The sequence below is a fragment of the Coregonus clupeaformis genome, chromosome 18 (genome assembly GCF_020615455.1).
Source record: "Coregonus clupeaformis isolate EN_2021a chromosome 18, ASM2061545v1, whole genome shotgun sequence".
Lineage (NCBI taxonomy): Eukaryota > Metazoa > Chordata > Actinopteri > Salmoniformes > Salmonidae > Coregonus > Coregonus clupeaformis.
The window spans coordinates 30,497,707-30,520,683 of NC_059209.1; the positions used below are offsets into that span (position 1 = coordinate 30,497,707).

Below are 22,977 nucleotides of genomic sequence, written 5' to 3' on the forward strand. Positions count from 1 at the left end.
GCATCCATCCCTCTGTGAGTGGGCCCTACTCAAACAATGGTGTGAAAATCAGAATGATTTCTAATGTTGGAGCCTGAGAACATTGCCTTCCTCAGACACAGTGTTTCAATCCCAAGTGGCACCCTATTCCCTATATAGTAAACTACTTTTAACCAGGGCCCACAAGGTGCCATTTGGGACGCACTCACTGTGAGAAAGGCAATGTTATCAGGCTCCAATGTCAGAGCATTGTAAGGATTTCAGTCAAGGTATACAGTAAACCAGTGTCTGGAATGGATGTAGTTTTGAGGTTGTTAATCTCGGGTGAGCACTGGCCACCGGCGAGTTTCTTGATGTTGTGTCTGTCCACAAGAGCCTAGGTTGTTGTTGAATGTCTGGCTCAGCTGGTCATCAAAACATGTTTTCAGCCCTGAGCATCTTATGTAACTTACTGTATAAGTTGTGTATATTACGAACTGCGAGACAGATAGTGTGAAGACCGGTGGGGCCAGGATTTGATCCCACGCAGGCAGGGGATTGCATATGTGCCAAGGGTGGTGGTCTTATTAAACACTCAACCATGTTCAAGCAGATCGATTGTATATTCTAAGTGTCATTATGATACCCCATTATAATGATGTTGTTGTGATTCATTCTAGGTATCTGGGGATCTGTGTGAAGGAAGATAAACTCTACCCTATTTTAGAGGTGAGTGTTACTTTCTCCACCTTGGATGGATGACGTGTTCACACTAGTGAAATGAGTGGGGAGACACACTGTCTGTTTCTAGGACATGTACCCTATACATATAGAAGGTTGGGTTGTGTGTGTGAGCCGCTCCATCTGGACAAATATGGCCTGTAGCGACTGAAACATGTTGGTTTTTACAATAAATAAGTAGTTTTATCAACTTCCAATAGTTGGTGAATTTCCTCCTCACTTCAGTTTGCTACTCAATTCATGCACCTTGGTTGGAGAACCAGCTGTGGCAGTGTTCCTTTGCCTTTGAACTCAACCCTTATTTCCAGGTCTGTTTTAGAATGTGAGTCTGATGGGGTGTCTATCTGTTTCAGTATGTTAGTGGAGGCTGATGAGGTGTCTATCTGTTTCAGTATGTTAGTGGAGGCTGATGAGGTGTCTATCTGTTTCAGTATGTTAGTGGGGGCTGATGAGGTGTCTATCTGTTTCAGTATGTTAGTGGAGGCTGATGAGGTGTCTATCTGTTTCAGTATGTTAGTGGAGGCTGATGAGGTGTCTATCTGTTTCAGTATGTTAGTGGGGGCTGATGAGGTGTCTATCTGTTTCAGTATGTTAGTGGTGGCTGATGAGGTGTCTATCTGTTTCAGTATGTTAGTGGGGGCTGATGGGGTGTCTATCTGTTTCAGTATGTTAGTGGGGGCTGATGAGGTGTCTATCTGTTTCAGTATGTTAGTGGAGGCTGATGAGGTGTCTATCTGTTTCAGTATGTTAGTGGAGGCTGATGAGGTGTCTATCTGTTTCAGTATGTGAGGCTGATGGGGTGTCTATCTGTTTCAGTATGTTAGTGGGGGCTGATGAGGTGTCTATCTGTTTCAGTATGTTAGTGGGGGCTGATGAGGTGTCTATCTGTTTCAGTATGTTAGTGGGGGCTGATGAGGTGTCTATCTGTTTCAGTATGTGAGGCTGATGGGGTGTCTATCTGTTTCAGTATGTTAGTGGGGGCTGATGAGGTGTCTATCTGTTTTTGTATGATAGTGGGGGCTGATGGGGTGTCTATCTGTTTCAGTATGTTAGTGGGGGCTGATGAGGTGTCTATCTGTTTCAGTATGTTAGTGGGGGCTGATGAGGTGTCTATCTGTTTCAGTATGTGAGGCTGATGGGGTGTCTATCTATTTCAGTATGTGAGGCTGATGGGGTGTCTATCTGTTTCAGTATGTTAGTGGGGGCTGATGAGGTGTCTATCTGTTTCAGTATGTTAGTGGGGGCTGATGAGGTGTCTATCTGTTTCAGTATGTGAGGCTGATGGGGTGTCTTTCTGTTTCAGTATGTTAGTGGGGGCTGATGGGGTGTCTATCTGTTTCAGTATGTTAGTGGGGGCTGATGAGGTGTCTATCTGTTTTTGTATGATAGTGGGGGCTGATGGGGTGTCTATCTGTTTCAGTATGTGAGGCTGATGGGGTGTCTATCTGTTTCAGTATGTTAGTGGAGGATGTCTGGAGGAGCTGTTGGCCAGGAAGGATGTGTCTCTGTGCTGGAGGGAGAAGGTGGACCTGGCCTGTGACATCACCAGGGGAATGATCTACCTGCACTACAAGAACATCTACCACAGGGACCTCAACTCCAAGGTACAGTAGATTGACTGTAGATTATTGTTGTATTTGTGGTGCATAGACCATAAAGTAACCCAGAAAGTGAACAGGAAAATAAGGAAGGTCCACACTCAGCATTTGCAGTGAAAGAAAGGGGAAACTGTATGGGATGTTACCTCACACACTGGCTGTGTCTGAAATGGCAACCTATTCCCTATATAGTACACTACTTTTGGCCTGGCTACAGCCACTGACTGCTCTCTTTGATATTAGGAAAACCCCTACTCTTACATCAAACTTTAGCAACATCGTGCTGTGACATCATATAGTGATCACATTGGCAGGTCTCCCTTGTAAAAGAGATCTTCTGACCTCAATGGGACTTCCTGGATAAATAAAGGTTAAATAAATTGGTTTTAACTGTTGTGGACAAAGCAGGGTACGGTTGAATTGACGCTCATTTAGTAGTCAGACTGAGGCTGAGGATAACTCTCTACCATGTGAAGACATCAGCCTAGACAAATCGGTTGTCTCTCTCCCAGTTGCCAGGTTCCACAGAAGTGCAGGTCGGTTATGTTATGCAGAGGGGCCTAGCAACAAGCACAGTCCATTGTCATGCTAATGTACCCACTCTGAGCTTTGTTATTGTACGCACGCACACACACACACAGACAGACTTGTGTACACACACACCAACAGCCAGTCCCTCTTTGTCTGGGAAAGTAGGGTCAGTGAGCAGTTGATCAATAGTAGAGGCCAGTCACAATACTGCCCTCTCTCTCTCTCTCTCCCTCCCTCTCTCCCTCTCCCTCTCTCTCTCTCTCTCTCTCTCTCCCCTTCCTCTATCCCTCACTCCTTTCTCTTTCTCTCTCGCTCTTTCTCTCTCTCTCCCTCACCACGTCCCATTTTAACAGCGGCCCCTCTCACTCTCTACTAACTATGGGAATACTGGTGGTGACACTGACGTGTTCCATACTGACATTTAGCATGTCACCCAGAGGGACAATCCATTTGGCTCTGGTCTCAATGGTGGCATTTTACTGGAAAGTAATTGTTGTTTCTGCAAAGCAGTACTGTTGTTTTTCCCCCTAGACCCCCCACCGGTATCATTAGAGTTGGCAAAAGGATGCACACGTCTGTCTTCACAATTACAGAGAGTGTTTCAAAAGAGCACTGCTAGGATTGATGGCAGAAGGATATAGACAAGGTCTTTTCTCATGTGGAATCTGTCTCAACCTCGAGAGAAGGGACTTCAGTCTCTATAAATTACAGTGGATCCAAGCCAGACGTGCAAGGTAATTAATTATGTGCAGTGTAGGTTAAAACAATTTAGGTTAAAACAATTACTGTTTCAGTTAGAATCACAAGGTTAGGCTGCATAGCACAGCTCTGTCAAGACTTCCGCCGAGGCTGCCTCCCCTCCTTGTTCGGGTAGGCTTCGGCGTTCGTCATCACCGGCTTACTAGCCACTGCCGCTCCATTATTCATCATTCCATTTGTCTGGTCTTGTCAATCACACACACATGCTTCTTATCCCCGCATTAGTCCATGTATAAGTGTTCCCTCTGCCCCCCTTGTCCTTGTGGGTGATTGTTTATTTGTGAGAGTAGTGTAGCTCGGTGGAGCTACTCGTACCTTGCATTCAGTGATTACCCTCCTGCGCCTGACTCCTTCTATCACACTCATCACAAGCTCTTCTGACATATCTCCTGTAGAAGCAATCATTACATTTAAAAATGACCAGAATTAGGAAATGTATGGTGGATGTAATTGCAAACAAAGGTTTCTGTACCAAATATTAAGTTCTGCTTTTCTGATGTATCAAATACGTATATCATGCAATAAAATGCAAATTAATTACTTATAAATAATACAATGTGATTTTCTGGATTTTTGTTTTAGATTCCGTCTCTCACAGTTGAAGTGTACCTATGATAAAAATTACAGACCTCTACATGCTTTGTAAGTAGGAAAACCTGCAAAATCGGCAGTGTATCAAATACTTGTTCTCCCCACTGTAGATCATTTTAGTGAGTTTGCTGTGTGTCCCAAATGGCACCCTATTCTGTATTTAGTGCACTACGTTCATGGGGCCCTGGTCAAAAGTAGTGCATTATACACTACCGGGCAAAAGATTGAACACACCTACTCATTCAAGGGTTTTTCTTTATTTGTACTATTTTCTACATTGTAGAATAATAGTGAAGACATCAAAACTATGAAATAACACATATGGAATCAAGGCAAAGGGTGGCTATTTGAAGAATCTCAAATATAAAATATATTTTGATTTGTTCAACACTTATTTGGTTACTACATGATTCCATATGTGTTATTTCATAGTTTTGATGTCTTCACTATTATCCTACAATGTAGAAAATAGTACAAATAAAGAAAAACCCTTGAATGAGTAGGTGTTCTAAAACTTTTGACTGGTACTGTATAGGGAATATGGCGTCATTTGGGACGCAGCCTTGGTTGCAGTTTAGACTAATTCCTTAGATTTCCAGTGGCACAACCCTTTTTTAATTCCCCCTGAAACTCTCCATTCTAGATCTGTTTTTCCTGGAACTGTTGTTTTCTTTGGCTCTGAGGTGAGGGCCCATGCTAAATTTAGCGGTCAGGTTTGGTGCTTGGAGCGATACCCAGATTGCCCAATAATCACAGGCTGCTGAATGAAAACACTGGAGAGAGAGGGCCTGTGGTGTGGGCTCCCTTTGTAATGACCTCTAGATGCTGAGGAGATGTCAGCCAGCCAGTTGGCCAGTCAGCCAGCCAGCCAGCCAGGGCCTTCCCTCCCTCCTTCCCCTCCTCCTGCTTACCCTCATCAGCAGTTCCTGCTCTGCTCCACACCCCTGTCTGCCTATCTGTCTATTTTTCTGCCTGTCTACATGCCTTCTTTTTGCCGGCTTGCTTCTCTTCCTGACTCTCTCTGCCTGTCTAGCTGCCTGTCTGTCGCTGCCTGCCTGTCTGCCTCTCTACACTCCAACCTGTCTGACCATCTTTCAGCCTGTCTGCCTCTGCCCTGCTTGCCTGCCTCTCTGCCTGCCTACATTTCTGTCTGTCTGCCTGCCCTGCCTGTCTCTTTGCCTGTCTGCCTGTCTGTCTGCTTGTTGCCTGCTTGCCTGCTTGCCTCTGTTCCTGACTCTCTCGCTCTCTCTATCTCTGCCTGCCTGTCTCTCTGCTTGCTTGACTTATGTAACCGCTCCACTACCTTGTGTCCTCTAGAGTAGCTCACCCACTCTTACTGAGCCCATCCAGCCCACTGGTGCTCTCTCCACACCTACAGTAAACCACCTACTATGGTAATCAACACCCCAACTCACATGGCTACAGTTGGGCTTTGTTCTCTGTATGCATAGATGCCAAAGCAGGTGGATTATCTACCCTGTAGCCCATCAGCAGAGCCCAGGTAAGGACTGAAAAATGTAGCATGGTTGGGAGGTGATTAGTGCAGACCCCATTGAGTCAGGCTATTTAAGAGTGTCTGGTCTGGCTGTCTGTATGTAGGGTCTCACCTTCATAATTTGTAAGTCGCTCTGGATAAGAGCGTCTGCTAAATGATGTAAATGTAAATGTAATACTCTCTTCGTCCCAAATGGCACCCTATTCCCTACAAAGTGCACTACTTTTGACCTGAGCCCTATATGGGCCCTGTTCAAAAGTAGTGGACTATAGGGAATAGGGTGCCATTTGGGACACACACACTGTTATATCTGCTTACACTATGGAGAGAATTAAGAGATCTGCCACGAGATGTCTATCAACACGTTTACTCAGCTTTCCCTATAGGCCTGATTTGATTTGCTCAGGTAGCTAAAGCAGCATTATGTAGACCCACAGGCAGGTATAAAGTGTGAGATTCGAAGGCAGAGAATGTTCAGTTGAGTTGTCTGTATATTCAGACCGACTATTGGTGTGATGTACTAAAATAGTGTTAGACTGCTCTCTGGTGGTAAGCAGGTGTCATAACAGAAATGCTTAGAGTGGCAGTACTACTGTAGACTGAATCTATCCTTATTGTATAACATGCTGTTCATTTGGCTGGATGTCATGTTGAAATGGCTTGGCATACTGCGGTGTACTGTGGAAAATCATTTTAGATATAGTGTATTTATACATGTTTTTGGTATATTGATTTGTATACTGTGGTCCAATGTGTCAGTGCCACGGTTGGGTGTTCAATTCCCACTGGGCCACCCATATGCAAAGGTATGCAGACACTAATGAAAAATTGCTTTAGATTAAAGTGTCTGCTTAACACTAGAACCGCCTGGCATACATATATATATATATATACACACACACATATATACACACACACACACATATATATATACAGTGAGGTAAAAAAGTATTTGATCCCCTGCTGATGTTGTACGTTTGCCCACTGACAAAGACATGATCAGTCTATAATTTTAATTGAGGTTTATTGGAACAGTGAGAGACAGAATAACAACAACAAAATCCAGAAAAACGCATGTCAAAAATATTATAAATTGATTTGCATTTTAATGAGGAAAATAAGTATTTGACCCCTCTGCAAATCATTACTTAGTACTTGGTGGCAAAACCCTTGTTGGCAATCACAGAGGTCAGACGTTTCTTGTAGTTGGCCACCAGGTTTGCCCACATCTCAGGAGGGATTTTGTCCCACTCCTCTTTGCAGATCTTCTCCAAGTCATTAAGGTTTCGAGCCTGACGTTTGGCAACTCGAACCTTCAGCTCCCTCCACAGATTTTCTATGGGACACTCTTAAAGGGAGTGCTCCTAATCTCAGTTTGTTACCTGTATAAAAGACACCTGTTCACAGATGCAATCAATCAATCAGATTCCAAACTCTCCACCATGGCCAAGACCAAAGAGCTCTCCAAGGATGTCAGGGACAAGATTGTAGACCTACACTACAAGAAACATCTGACCTCTGTGATTGCCAACAAGGGTTTTGCCACCAAGTACTAAGTATTGTTTCGCAGAGGGGTCAATGTCACGCCCTGGCTCTGGGGACTCTCGTATGTTGAGCCAGGGTGTTTATTTTGTTTAGGTTCTAGTCGTTGTCTATCTATGTTGGCCTGAGTGACTCCCAATCAGAGGCAACGAGTGTCAGCTGGTTGTCTCTGATTGGGAGCCATATTTAACTGTCTGTCTTTCACTTTGTGTTTGTGGTTTCTTGTTCGTGTTGTAACCATAGATGTCACGTTTTTCGTTTGTTGTTTTGATCGTGTGATCATTAAATAAATAATAATATGTTCACCTTCAACGCTGCGCATTGGTCCTCCTCATTAGACGATCGTGACAGAAGAAACCACCAAAACCAGACCAAGCAGCGTGTCCAGGAGCCATCGCTAGCAGATCTCCGTGGCAACCTCGACTGGGTCAAGCCTAGTGAGGAGCAGAGAGGGTGGACTTGGGACCAGTTGAGGAAGAGCTTCGACTGGGTCAAGCCCATTGAGGAGCTGAATGGCGGGAGTTGGAGACAGAGGAGCGAGAGTTGGGCGAGAACGATGGAGGCCTGGCCCACGGGGAGGAGAGACCCCCCAGAAAATTTTTTAGGGGGGCTCACGACGTCGGGGGCAGCAGGAGGTCGCGATAGAGCGGTCCAGCGGGTTGGCAGAGGAGGCCGCCAGGTTACGGGAGTCACTGGTCACCAGGGGGAAGGAGGTTGTAGAGGCACGGCGAGAGGTACTGGCGTGTGTTGCCAGTCCGGTCCGGCCTGTTCCTGATCCCCACGTAGGGCCAGTGGTGTGTGTTCCCAGTATGGTCCGGCCTGTTCCTGCCACTCCCACCAAGTCAGTGGTGCGTTTCGTCAGCCCGGCGCGGCCCAATCCTGCTCCCCGCACCAAGTCAGTGGTGCGCGTCGTCAGCCCGGTCCGGCCCATTCCTGCTCCCCGCACCAAGTCAGTGGTGCGCGTCGTCAGCCCGGTCCGGCCCATTCCTGCTCCCCGCACCAAGTCAGTGGCGCTCGTCAGCCCGGTCCGCCCATTCCTGCTCCCCGCACAAGTCGGGGGTGCGCGCGTCAGCCCGGTCCGCCCATTCCTGCTCCCCGCACCAAGTCAGGGGGTGCGCTCTCAGCCCGGTCCGGCCCATTCCTGCTCCCCGCACCAAGGCAGTGGTGCGCCCGTCAGCCCGGCTCGGCCCGTTCCTGCTCCCCGCACCAAGTCAGTGGTGTGCTTCGTCAGCCCAGTCCGGCCTGTCCCTGCTCCACGCACCAAGCCTACGGTGTGCGTCGTCAGCCTGGTAAGGCCCGTTCCTCCTCCACGCACCAGCCAGGGGTGCGCGCTCGTCAGTCCAGCACAACCCGTGCCTGGGTCATGTCCGGAGCCGGATCCGCCGCCAAGGCGGAGTGCCCACCCGGTCCCTCCCCTGTTGTGGTTGGTTGGCGCAGTCGGAGTCCGCGCCTTTGGGGGGGGTACTGTCACGCCCTGGCTCTGGGGACTCTCGTATGTTGAGCCAGGGTGTTTATTTTGTTTAGGTTCTAGTCGTTGTCTATCTATGTTGGCCTGAGTGACTCCCAATCAGAGGCAACGCGTGTCAGCTGGTTGTCTCTGATTGGGAGCCATATTTAACTGTCTGTCTTTCACTTTGTGTTTGTGGTTTCTTGTTCGTGTTGGTTTGTGTTGTAACCATAGACGTCACGTTTTTCGTTTGTTGTTTTGATCATGTGATCATTAAATAAATAATAATATGTTCACCTTCAACGCTGCGCATTGGTCCTCCTCATTAGACGATCGTGACAGTCAAATACTTATTTCCCTCATTAAAATGCAAATCAATTTATAACATTTTTGACATGCGTTTTTCTGGATTTTTGTTGTTGTTATTCTCTCTCACTGTTCAAATAAACCTACCATTAAAATGATAGACTGATCATGTCTTTGTCAGTGGGCAAACGTACAAAATCAGCAGGGGATCAAATACTTTTTTCCCTCACTGTATATAATAATATATATGTATATACTGACATGTGGATTTGTGTATGTCTGACTCTGCAGAACTGTCTGATCCGTGTGACGGCGCGGGGCAGGGAGGCCCTGGTCACAGACTTTGGCCTGGCCAGAGAAGTGGTGGAGCTGCCGGTTAAAGACCCGGATAGGAAGCTCTCCCTGGTGGGATCTGCCTTCTGGATGGCCCCAGAGATGCTGCGTGGGGAACCCTACGATCGCAAGGTAAGGATACGTCACCAAGACCCTTCAATCGAGTAAATAGCCTTGTCTGAGTCAAAACTGACCATAGGGCAGGAGGCCCACAAGGCCACTGAGTTGGTCCATTTGAGAAGATGTGGTCAAAAATACTCCGGGTAGAAAGTTAGAGAGCTTTGTCATATCTTAGTATCCTAGTAGTTGGAACACAGTTCATCGTTGGTTGGAACTCTGTATGACAGACTTGGTTCTGTGTTCTCACCAGGTGGATGTATTTTCCTTTGGAATTATGCTCTGTGAAATACTGGCAAGGATCCCTGCAGACCCAGAGATTCTACCAAGAACCCAGGTAAAGCTCTACTCTGTATTTACATTATATACGACCATAAGTGGAAAAGGCTTTGTTCATTTTGACACACACTAGCACAAACACACATATATAGATACACGTATAGAAGTACATGAGACATACAGTATATCTACATAGATCCAGGTTTTCTACAATGTGTGAAAGCTCTGTCATGCACCATGTGTGAAATCTCTGGCATGTACCATGTGTGAAAGCTCTGCCCTATTAACCATGTGTAATGACTGCTAGGCATGTGTGTGTGTGTGTGTGTGTGTGTGTGTGTGTGTGTGTGTGTGTGTGTGTGTGTGTGTGTGTGTGTGTGTGTGTTTAACAGGACTATGGCCTGGATGTGAGTGCGTTTAGGGATCTGGTGAGCGGGTGTCCTCAGCGCGTGTTGGAGCTGGCAGCCAGCTGCTGTCTGGTGAGTAGATACAGTACAGTATACTTTACAGTACAGTTCATACAGTATACTTTACAGCATAGTTCATACAGTATACTTTACAGCATAGTTCATACAGTATATTTTACAGCATAGTTCATACAGTATACTTTACAGTGTAGTTCATACAGTATACTTTACAGTCTGGTGAGTAGATGTAGTAAAGTATACTTTACAGTACAGTTCATACAGTATACTTTAAAGTTCATACAATTATGTAGGGCTGAACCTGCCGAGTTGAATGTTTTAATTATACCCTATGCCCGGGCTTTTCTCTGTTTAATTTTACAATTTGTATCATGTTAAATATTAGCCTCTATTGGGAGCCACCGTCAGTAATACCCACATACATTTATAACTGTCACTTTAGTGTTCAATTTGTAGCCTACATTTTGCATAATTCCATTCCATTCCGTTTCCCTTTCTTTCCTCTGTCACGTCCATGCAAGTTGTTCCTGAGGGTCACTAGCATTATTGGATCATATTAGGATAACTTTGTGCAGTAATTTGGGACATGTAGCCTATTTGAATCATTATGGAACTCAGACCACACGTAGAAGGTTAAACCTGGAGCCTGGAGCACGGTTCACGACGACTGACCAGACCAACTACTGTGAAGCATATAGGAAAGGCGTGCGTAGGAAAGGCGTAATTTCCTAAGCCGGAATCAGGCCCAAAGCGTCTTAAAGTGGAAATGCTGATCTAGGAGTCAGGTCCTCCGTGTCCAAATCGTATTTATTATAATATTAATAACAAAACTGATCCTATATACGCACTCCTACTCTGAGACGCTTTGTGAACAGTTAGTTTTAAACCCCAGACAAGGCCCAGTACTGATCCTTATGCTTCCTCTGTGTGTTCAGATGGAGTCCTTCAGGAGACCGGCATTCACAGAGCTGCTGGATGAACTGGGGGAGATAGCTGAGACTCTGGAACCGCCCCCTAACCCGCCCCCTAACTCAGAGCTGACCACTGGGTGAGCTGCCTGGGTTGGCCGAAGCCCCACCCACCCACCCATCTATCCTGAGGAGGACTGGAGGACTTATATAGTGTATGATGTTTTACCAGGGCCTTGTGTTCTGGTCAAAAGTAGTGCACTATATAGGAAATAGGGTGCCATTTGGGACGCAACAATAGACAGTTGCACAGGGTCAGGGGGCAGGGGCACAACACTTCACCAGGATGACCTCTCTATAGGGGCTGACCTCTCTGTTTGTGCCTATCTACACCACACCTAAACTGCACCTACAGATGTGTCGGTGGGTGGCTCCACAACTTTCAAATGAGACACTGGTGGATTGATGGATGGAATAGACCGTATGTATCTTGAAGAGAGAGTTTCTTTGGAAGGTTTCTTTGAATGCTTTATTTGACCAGTTCACACACTTTGTGTACAGTTGATTATTTCACCTAGGTGATAGAAGTTGGGCATATTTTTTTTTAAAGGCATGTCTTTCCTTAATTTACATTTTCTTAATCTTAATCTCATATGCTGCTTTTTTGTTTAAATGTGTTGTGTTGTTGTTGTTGTTAATGTTAATGACAGTGTTTAGTGATGTAACTGATGATGATGAGGATAAAGATCATGATGATGGAGGAGGATGATGGTGATGGAGGAGGATGATGGTGATGGAGGAGGATGATGGTGATGGAGGAGGATGATGGTGATGGTGGTGATGATGGTGATGGTGATGGAGGAGGATTATGGTGATGGAGGAGGATGATGGTGATGGTGGTGATGATGGTGATGGAGGAGGATGATGGTGATGCAGGAGGATGATGGTGATGGTGGTGGTGATGATTGTGATGGAGGAGGATGATGGTGATGGTGATGGAGGAGGATAATGGTGATGGAACGGGGATGATGATGGTGATGGAGGAGGATGATGGTGATGGTAATGATGATGGTGGTGGAGGAGGATGATGGTAATGGTGATGATGATGGTGATGGAGAAGGATGATGGTGATGGAGGAGGATGATGATGGTGATAATGATGATGTGATGATGATTATGGTGATGAAGGTGATGATGATGATGTGATGATGGTGATGGTGATGATGAAGGTGATGAATGTGATGGTGAGGATGATGATGATACAGACACTCATCTGTTGATTTCTTTCCTTCAACCGTTGTTTTCGATTGTCTTTCTATTTCTATTGTATTGTTTTGTTCAACTCTGCCTAAATCACCAGATGCTAGAGAGATGTCATGCTCAACACTCCATGTCACCTCTTTTCAGACAGGAAATTACTTCAGTTCAGTTAGCTGAGCTGTGAATAGGGCTGTTGTTGTTCACAGCTTTACAAGGAACTCAACAAAGACATCACCAGGGCACTGATTCTGACCTGCTTCCATCAATTCAGCTAGCTAGCACAATGCAGACGGCAGGCAGGCTAGTACCGGTGGGTGCACAGTGGATAGGTCTAGCGGCAGGTAGCTTAGTGGGTAAGAGCATTGTGCCAGTAACTGAAAGGTCGCTGGTTCTAATCCCCGAGCTGACTAGGTGAAAAATCTGTCGATGTGCCCTTAAGCAAGGCACTTAACCCTAATTGCTAATGTAAGTCGCTCTGGATAAGAGCGTCTGCTAAATGACTGAAATGTAATGTAAAAATGTCTACCCAGCGGGCAAAACTGGTTAATGACGTAACCCAGCGGGCAAATGACGTAACCCAGCGGGTAAAACTGGTTAAAAAGACGTCATTTCAACAAGTTTTGCCCACTGGGTTACGTCATTAGCTAGTTAGTAAAGTTCAGCTCAAGTTATTCACCCTGAACTCAGTCTACCTGGCCGAAGATCTTATCTCAGTGGATCTGTATTTTTTTGTTCTTATATACAGTACAGTACAGTATGTCATATTTTTTCCTTAGCTAATTTATCATCAATCTTAAATAATCTATTTATTTATTTATTATTTTCCAGTTTTTTGCAATCTACATATGCATAATTAATATTCGGGCATCTACAGTACTGGGTACTTGTTACATTTTATTTAATACCCAATCTGATATTTCTGGTCATTCATGTGTTGGAAATGTGGCTGTAAATATTCCAACTGTCTGTGAGAACTGTCCATGCTCTTGCCAAGTCACATGTATTTGCCAGTAAGTATGTGTCACCATCTTAATCTGATCTTTAAAGAGTCACTTGAAGAGCAGACAAAAAACTGCCAGCTGCTGTAGGAACATTGCAAAGATTTGGTTTTTTCATTTCAAAGTCTCTTTTAATTGAGCTATTGTTTCAAAAAGCATATCAAATAATTGTGTAAAATATTCTAAACTGAAGCATACAGACATATATGTAAGTCTTGGACAAGTAGCTAGGCTTGGGAGTTCAACCATTTCCATTCTAATAAATAAAAATAACAATGTTCCTCCTGCCATATCACTTTTTAGAATTTCAAAATCTTTGTGATACTCTATGAAGACAGCTCTTACATTACTTAAACGTTGTCTGCTACATTTGACATTACTCTGTAAAGCTAAGTACATTTATAAGACATATAAATAGGTATTAAAAAAAAAGAAGTTTTATTTGAAACATGTACACATATTTTACAGATGAATTGCTTCTTTCAATAAACAGTTTCTCTGGTTCAGGGTAAGACTGTGGTGTGTGTGTGGCATGAATCGGATCTTACATCATCAGTGTCGGTCTAGGTCCAGGATCGTAACTATAAAGACCTTCTTGGTGGTGAGAGGTGGCATTCTTTCATGTCTGGTTACCTGTGCAACTCCCCACCTCCTCAGGTGTTCTTGACCATGCTAATCAGATTTCAGACTGGCCCTATGCTCTTTGAAGCTTGGTCATTGGCAAAGTTAATTTATAAAGTGATTATGCTTGTAGTGCAGGGTTGAATCAGCTGTGTAGTGCTAGGGCGAAAACCAAAACGTGCAACCAGGGGGGCCCAGTAACCGAGTTTGGGAAACTCTGATGTAGTGTATGTAACATATTTTTCTGAAACGTCAGGCTCATGTTGGAAATGGAAATGAAATGGAAAACATTTTGAAACTGAAATTAGCTAGCGTTCTTATTGTAGTTCATTTGGTACCTCTCTGGCTTACTGATCATGATCCAGGTACAGTATCTGGTCTGGTTGTTCACTTCCTGTTGTGTGAACAAACACAAGCTACATTCCAAATAGCACCCTATTTCCTCTATAGAGCACTACTTGTAACCAGAGCCCTATGGGTTTGGTCAAAAGTAGTGCACTCTCAAGGGAACAGGGTGCCATGTGTGAACAAACACAAACTCATCTAAGGCTCCTTCTCTCTCCAGGTGAGCTGTTATGAAAAGGTCAGAGGTCATGTTAGTGTCACCCTAATGAAGAGGCAGCTGTGTTGTCAGAGCTGCCCATCATTCAGATGGATGTCCTGGTGTTCACCTCTCTCTCTCACACACATGCACACATGCACATGTACTTTAAAGTACGACTTAAGTAGTTTTTGGGGGTATCTGTACTTTACCATTTATATTTTTGACAACTTTTACGTTTACTAAATAAAATAATGTACTTTTTACTCCATAAATTTTCCCTGACACCCAAAAGTACTCGTTACATTTTGAATGCTTAGCAGGACAGGAAAACGGTGCAAATAAACGCACAAAACATCTCTAGTCATCCCTACTGCTTCTGATCTGGCGGACTCACTAAACACGCATGCTTCGTTCGTAAATTATGTCTGAATGTTGGAGTGTGCCCCTGGCTATCCGTATTATTATTATTATTATTATTATTATTATTATTATTATTATTATTTATTTTTACCTTTATTTAACCAGGTAAGCCAGTTGAGAACAAGTTCTCATTTACAACTGCGACCTGGCCAAGATAAAGCAAAGCAGTGCGATAAAAACAACAACACAGAGTTACATATGGGGTAAACAAAACATAAAGTCAAAAATACAACAGAAAATATATATATACAGTGTGTGCAAATGTAGTAAATTATGGAGGTAAGGCAATAAATAGGCCATAGTGCAAAATAGTTACAATTTCGTATTAACACTGGAATGATAGATGTGCAAAAGATGATGTGCAAATAGACATACTGGGGTGCAAATTAGCAAAATAAATAACAATATGGGGATGAGGTAGTTGGATGGGCTAATTACAGATGGGCTGTGTACAGGTGCAGTGATCGGTAAGCTGCTCTGACAACTGATGCTTAAAGTTAGTGAGGGAGATAAGAGTCTCCAGCTTCAGAGATTTTTGCAGTTCGTTCCAGTCATTGGCAGCAGAGAACTGGAAGGAATGGCGGCCAAAGGAGGTGTTGGCTTTGATGACCAGTGAGATATACCTGCTGGAGCGCAGACTACGGGTGGGTGTTGCTATGGTGACCAATGAGCTAAGATAAGACGGAGATTTCGTTTATTTTTATTTTGAAATAAGAAAATAAAATAAAAAGGTGTCGTCTGGTTTGCTTAATATAACACATTTAAAATAATTTATACTTTTACTTTTGATACTTAAGTATATTTTCGCAATTACATTTACTTTTGATACTTAAGTATATTTAAACCAAGTACTTTTAGACTTTTACTCAAGCAGTATTTTACTGGGTGACTTTCACTTTTACTTGAGTCATTTTCTATTATGGTGTCTTTACTTTTACTAAAGTATGACAATTGAGTACTTTTTCCATCACGCATGCACACATGCACACACACATGCACACGCACGTACCTGTCCCCCTCCCCGCCTGTCCCCAATGAACACAACCCACATAAAGAGATAATAAAATATGGAGCCGGTCCATTTAGTGTTTAACCAACAGCTCTCTCTCGCTGTAGTCTCGCCACCGTGTCTCTCTCAATATTACAATAATGAATAGATCTATACTGATGAATTATGTAGAAGGCCTGTTCTATTTCTTGCCGGTGATCTTGTCTGATGAAGCTTTGTTACCTCCCAGGGCTCTGGCCCTTGAGATGAAGGCTTTTATCCCTCTCCACTCATGTGAGCTGTTGTTGTTTATTATGCATCTACAGTATGTGATGCAATAACAAAAGAACACAATCTGACAGGAACCAGAATCCACTGGGAATGCTGGGTTTCTCTCTCACAGTTTAGTTGCATGGTGACATGCATGATGTTTAAGAAGCATGGTTAGTTAGGATGATCTGTACCATAATCACTTTATATTTCATTTAGGTTGTCCCGTATACGGGACGGTTGAGCTAACGTGCGCTGATGTGATTAGCATGACTGTTGTAAGTAACAGCAAACTTTCGAGGACATAGACATGTCTTATATGGGCAGAAAGGTTACATTCTTGCTAATCTAACTGCACTGTCCAATTTACAGTAGCTATTACAGTGAAAAAATACCATGCTGTTGTTTGAGGAGAGTGCACAACAACTCAAAACTTATCACGGCAACTGGTTTGATATATTCACCTCTGAAGGTAAATAATGTACTTACATTCAGTAATCTTGCTCTGATTTGTCATCCTAAGGGTCCCAGAGTTAAAATGTAGCACAGTTTTGTTTGATAAAATATTTTTTTATATTCCACAGTTTGAACTTCTGCTGTCTCTGGCTCCACACCCACCCCGCCCGGCCCGGCCATCTAGATGTATGAAAGTTAGTATATAAGCTAATGATCCATCATGTATGACATTCCTTGGAGTGTGTAAACTTACATTTTGTATTACCATATCATTTTTGTATGTTCTCTATAGTTATGTACTTGAAAATGTATCAATTGACCAATTCGGCACATTTGGGCAGACTTGATACGAAATAGTCCAGTATTGCAATGCTTCACTGGATCAATCTGAAACCTTTCACACACACTGCTGCCATCTAGTGGCCAAAATCTCAATTGCGCCTAAACTGCAAGATTATATTTTGGCCTTTCTCTTGCATTTCAAAGATGATGGAACAAAAAGATTAATAGAAAAAGTTTTTTTTTTTTTTTTTTTTTTTACCAGATCTAATGTGTTATATTCTCCTACATTAATTTCACATTTCCACAAACTTCAAAGTGTTTCCTTTCAAATGGTATCAAGAATATGCATTTACTTGCTTCAGGTCCTGAGCTACAGGCAGTTAGATTTGGGTATGTCATTTTAGGCGAAAATTGAAAAAAAGGGTCAGATCCTTAAGAGGTTAAACTTGACTTTGTACTTTTGTAGCAGAAGCAGCATGTATGTGAATGTTGTTATGTAGTTTTTAATAGCTCACCCTAAAATTAAAGGGTCACAACAATGTATGTACAGAGCCTTCGGAAAGTATTCAGACACCTTTACTTTTTCCACATTTTGTTACGTTACAGCCTTATTCTAAAATGGATAAAATTACCCCATAATGACAAAGCGAAAACAGGTTTTTAGAAATTTTTGAAAATAAATAAATAATTGAAACAGAAATACATTTATTCCGCCCGTTTGGTATGAGACTCGAAATTGAGCTCAGGTGCATCCTATTTCCATTGATCATCCTTGAGATGTTTCTACAACTTGATTGGAGTCCACCTGTGGTAAATTCAATTGATTGGACATGATTTGGAAAGGCACATACCTGTCTATGTACCTGTAGTCCTGTGTAGCTCAGTTGGTAGAGCATGGCGCTTGCAATGCCAGGGTTGTGGGTTCGATTCCCACGGGGGAGCAGTATGAAAATGTATGCAAAAACTTTCTGCAGCATTGAAGGTCCCCAAGAACACAGTGTCCTCCATCATTCTTAAATGGAAGAAGTTTGGAACCACCAAGACTTTTCCTAGAGCTGGCTGCCTGGCCAAACTGAGCAATTGGGAGAGAAGGGCCTTGGTCATGGACGTGACCAAGAACCCAATGGTCCCTGCTCCAGAGTTCCTCTGTGGAGATGGGAAAACCTTCCAGAAGGACAACCGTCTCTGTAGCACTCCAACAATCAGGCTGTTATGGTAGAGTGGCCAGATGGAAGCCACTCCTCAGTAAAAGTCACATGACAGCCAGCTTGGAGTTTGCCTAAAGGACTTTCAGTCCATGAGAAACAAGATTCTCTGATTTAACTTTTTGGCCTGAATGCCAAGCGTTACGTCTGGAGGAAACCTGGCACCATCTCTACGGTGAAGCATGGTGGTGGCAGCATCATGCTGTGGGGAGGTTTTTCAGCAGCAGGGACTCAGAGACTAGTCAGGATCGAGGGAAAGATTAACGTAGCAAAGTACAGAGAGATCCTTGTTGAAAACCTGCTCCAGAGCGTTCAGGACCTCAGACTGGGGCGAAGGTTCACCTTCCAACAGGACAATGACCCTAAGCACACAGCCAAGACAACGCACAAGTGGCTTCGGGACAAGTCTCTGAATGTCCTTGAGTGGCCCAGACAGAGCCCGGACTTAAAACCGATCGAACATCTCTGGAGAGACGTGAAAATAGCTGTTCGGCGATGCTCCCCATCCAACCTGACAGAGCTTGAGAGGATCTGCAGGGAATTGGAGAAACTCCCCAAATACAGCTGTGCCAAGCTTGTAGCGCCATACCCAAGAAGACTCGAGGCTGTAATCACAGTACTGAGTAAAGGGTCTGAATACTTTTATAAATGTAATATTTCAGTATAAATTTGCAAACATTTCTAAAAACCTGTTTTTTCTTTGGCATTATGGGGTATTGTGTGTAGACTGATGAGGAAAAAATAACAATTTAATCCATTTTCGAATAAGGCTGTAACATATTTTTTGGGGGAAAAAGTCAAGGGGTCTGAATATTTTCCGAATGCACTGTTAAGTACTGCATTATGCATTGACTCAAGCTTCCCACAAGGTGGCAGTGTTTAGTAAAACAAGTTTTAAAAGACTACTGGTATGTAGTAGTGTTCCTGATAGCTTTTATCCTGGGATAAAGTGTTTTACTTGGGTGCTTCTGTCCTGTCTGAGTCATATCCTCCTTACATTGTTTGGCTAAAGATGCCTTCATTCAACAATAGCTTCACTGTTGTCCCCCCTTTTAGCTTCTACCCAGGGGTGTGTCCTCAGCCCTCTGCTGTAATCCCTGTTCACCCACTACTATATGGCTTTGCATGACACCAACTCCATCATCAAGTTTACTGACGACACTATGGTTGTAGGCCTGATAACCAACAACGGCGAGTCAGCCTATATGGAGGAGATAAGTGAACTGGTATTGTGGTGCCAGAACAACAACCTCTCCCTCAACATCAGCAAAACAAAGGATTTGGTTGTTGACTACAGGAAGCAGAGGAGGGAACGTGCCCCGATCCACATTGTGGAGGTTGTTGTTGTTATAGTCCAGTGGAGGCTCCTCAAAGGAGGAAGGGGAGGACCATCATCCTCAGTGAATTTCATAAAAATAAAAATAGTGAAATATTTAAAAAGTTATTATTTGAAGATAAAACTATACTAAATATAGTCACATCACCAAATAATTGATGAAAAAGCACTGTTCTGAAATGAAGGTCTACAGTAGCCTCAGCAGCACTCTGTAGGGTAGCATCATGGTGTAGCCGGAGGACAGCTAGCTTCTCTACTCCTCTGGGTACATTGACTTCAATACAAAACCTAGGAGGCTCTTGGTTCTCACCCCCTTACATAGACTTACACAGTAATTATGACAACTTCCGGAGGACATCCTCCAACCTATCAGAGCTCCTGCAGCATGAAGTGACATGGTATCCACCCAATCAAAGGATCAGAGAATGAATCTAGTACTGAAAGCATAAGTGCACTTTTGAACAGTGCAAATTTCACTTTCACTTAGCTAGCGAATCCAACTAGCTAGTTTAGCCTACTCAAACACCCGGCTCAAACAGAGAGGGGTGCTATGTTAGCTAGCTGGCTATGGCTATCCAACACCGGAACTCTTCCATGTCAAGGGAAGCTTCTGGTTTTATACATTTATTGACACCAGGGCTCGCCGGTGTAACTGCTAAACTGCTTTCTGGCTGTACACTGTACTGCATGATTGTAGCGGGTTTGCTAATGCATTAGTTCTAGTAGCTATGTTGACTATGACGTGACAACGATGTAGGCTGTGTGTAGCAGTTAGCGGTCATGATATGAAGGTTTGACCTGGAAAGGTTTTTTCGCCTGGTCACAGACAGCTGATGTGTTGTGCACTGAAGTTCACAAGTGAAGGGAAAACGTGAGATGAGGAGAGCGCGTAGATCGTTGCGATAAGGAATTATATATACAATGAGCAAAGTGATCATCCTGTTTTTGGTGGCTGCTATGAAAGTGAACTGTGTTTCCGTGTGATCAAGGGTGTATTCATTCTGCCAATTCTGTTGAAAAATGTTTGTTAAACAGAAGCAAATGGAACGAAATGGGGATACACATACCTGCATTTTTCCAATTGAAACTCTTATTTACAACTGTTGGACTAATGATTACACCCTAGATCAGCTAGATGGAGGCAAGAGTGTGCAAGGCGGTATTGAATGTGTCACTGTCTGTCACCTTGATTACTCAAAATTATCTCGACCTGTGCACCTACGTTGTAAACATAGGCTAGGTTGTAGCAACCTCATGATAGGTACAGGGAAAATTTGAGTATCATGTAGTAGCCTAAACCTATCAATGTTACATTGAGCTGGGTGAATGGAATATGAATGACAGTCATCCAATATGCTGTAATAGAAATAAGGCCATGCTCATAAAAAAAAAAAATGTCACCGACCACCACTGCTATAGTCATGTTGTTTTGGATGTGATGTATCTGTATTTTGTATTGTTTTTAGTGAGTGTTTGTATTTGCATTGTGGCTGTGTTGCCCTTACCTGCCCAGGGACTACAGGTGCAAATTAGCTCTTGACTAACCCCAGCACATTTACATGGATGTTGCACTACTGTAATATTGATGTTGATTAATGTGCAATGTCCCTGTAAAATAAAAATAAATACAAAACATCAATGGGACAGCAGTAGAGAGAGTCAGACTGCTGAACACTTGAACTGGACTGACTACCTGCTCTGATTCTCTGCACCTTAGCACACATGTACTCAACCACACACCCACAAAGACATCCACACATCCACACACACACGCACACACACACACACGCACGCACGCACACACACATATATATATATATACATTCAGCTACACACACATCACAACCGCTGCTACCAGACTCGCTTGTAACGCCAGGGTAGTGGGTTTGATCCCCGGGACCACCCATACGTAAAAATGTATGCACACATGACTGTAAGTCGCTTTGGATAAAAGCGTCTGCTAAATGGCATATTATATTTATTATTAAATACTGCACAATTTATACACTTCCCCCCCAATTCCCCCTTTCCCAAAACACGTGTAAATATTGGACTATAAATTGTGCCTTCCTGTATGTGCCTTCCTAAAATGTTTATTCTATTCTACTAAGCCATTTACTTTACTGTATGTTCATAGAGCACCAGCTGTTCCGGACGACTGTGTGATCACGCTCTCTGTAGCCGATGTGAGTAAGACCTTTAAACAGGTCAACATTCACAAGGCCGCAGGGCAAGACGGATTACCAGGACGTGTACTCAGAGCATGCGCTGACCGACTGGCAAGTGTCTTCACTGACATTGTCAACCTCTCCCTGACACAGTCTGTAATACCTTCATGTTTCAATTAGATCACCATAGTCCCTGTCCCCAAGAACGCCAAGGTAACCTGCCTAAATGACTACCGACCTGTAGCACTCACGTCTATAGCCATGAAGTATTTTGAAAGGCTGGTTATGGCTCACATCAACACCATCATCCCAGAAACCCTAGTCCCACTCCAATTCGAAGACCGCCCCAACAGATCCACAGATGGCGCTATCTCTTTTGCACTCCACACTGCCCTTTCCCACCTGGACAAAAGGAACAGGAATGCTGTTCATTGACTACAGCTCAGCTTTCAAAATTTTCTTAACTCCTATTTTTCTTAAAACTGCATTGCTGGTTAAGGGCTTGTAAGTAAGCATTTCACGTTAAGGGCTACACATTTACATTTACATTTTAGTCATTTAGCAGATGCTCTTATCCAGAGCGACTTACAGTTAGTGAGTGCATACATTTTCATACTGGCCCCCCGTGGCCTGTTGTATTCGGCGCATGTGACAAATACAATTTGATTTGATTTGATATTCTTAGATTTTATGATTTCTTATTGATGTTGCATTGTCGAGAAGGAACCTGCAAGTAAGCATTTAGTTGGACGGTGTATACCATGTGTATCCCGTACATACGACTAATAAAACTTGAAACTTTAAACAACTGGTGTCTCTTTGTGGCTTAGTGATGATGTCACTCAATTTATTGCAAGTGGATCTTTATGAGATGTCCCTTGTGTGACTGACTGGGGTGAGACGATGCAATAATTGAATAATTAAAAACGCCATAGGCAATAATTATTATTTTATTATATTGTGCTGTGCTGAGCAGAAGGAACAGTGTTGCCATGGGTGCATGAAAATGTGTGATAGAACTCAGTAGAATAGATTATATTTAGGAAATATACAACAATCTCCACAAGCTAACAACATAGATGTTGTTACAAAATACAGCTGATAGACATGTTTCTAGCTCCTAAGCAACTTTGCGGTATTATATTTTTTGGGGTGTTATTTCTCACATTATTAGCCCAGAAAGTTTTTTGCTTTATTACATACAGCCGGAAAGAACTTTTGGATATCAGAGTTGCGGTAACTCACCAGCATTTCGACCAGAAATATGACTTTCCTGAATTGGATCCTTTGTTCGTACCCCCCAAGGCTATTGAACTTATCCCAGAGGCTGCTCCAAGACAACGTCTGTGGAGAAGAGGTATTCGGAGTGGACTTTTAGTCCAACTCAGGAAGCATGCACA

At 43.4% G+C, this 22,977-nt stretch overlaps 1 protein-coding gene across 2 annotated transcripts in view; it reads left to right on the forward strand.

Annotated features, from left to right (window-relative positions):
* The window catches only part of LOC121557515 (dual specificity testis-specific protein kinase 1-like), a 45,769-nt gene extending 33,946 nt beyond the window's left edge, over positions 1 to 11,823 (forward strand). For both annotated transcript variants that reach the window (XM_041871110.2, XM_041871112.2), the window contains 6 exons: positions 639 to 687; positions 2,154 to 2,303; positions 9,260 to 9,433; positions 9,672 to 9,755; positions 10,090 to 10,176; positions 11,058 to 11,823. In XM_041871110.2, coding sequence (XP_041727044.1) covers positions 639 to 687; positions 2,154 to 2,303; positions 9,260 to 9,433; positions 9,672 to 9,755; positions 10,090 to 10,176; positions 11,058 to 11,174 — 661 coding nt within the window. In that variant the 3' untranslated portion in view covers positions 11,175 to 11,823. The remainder of the gene's footprint in view (positions 1 to 638; positions 688 to 2,153; positions 2,304 to 9,259; positions 9,434 to 9,671; positions 9,756 to 10,089; positions 10,177 to 11,057) is intronic.
* The last annotated feature ends 11,154 nt before the right edge of the window (positions 11,824 to 22,977 follow it).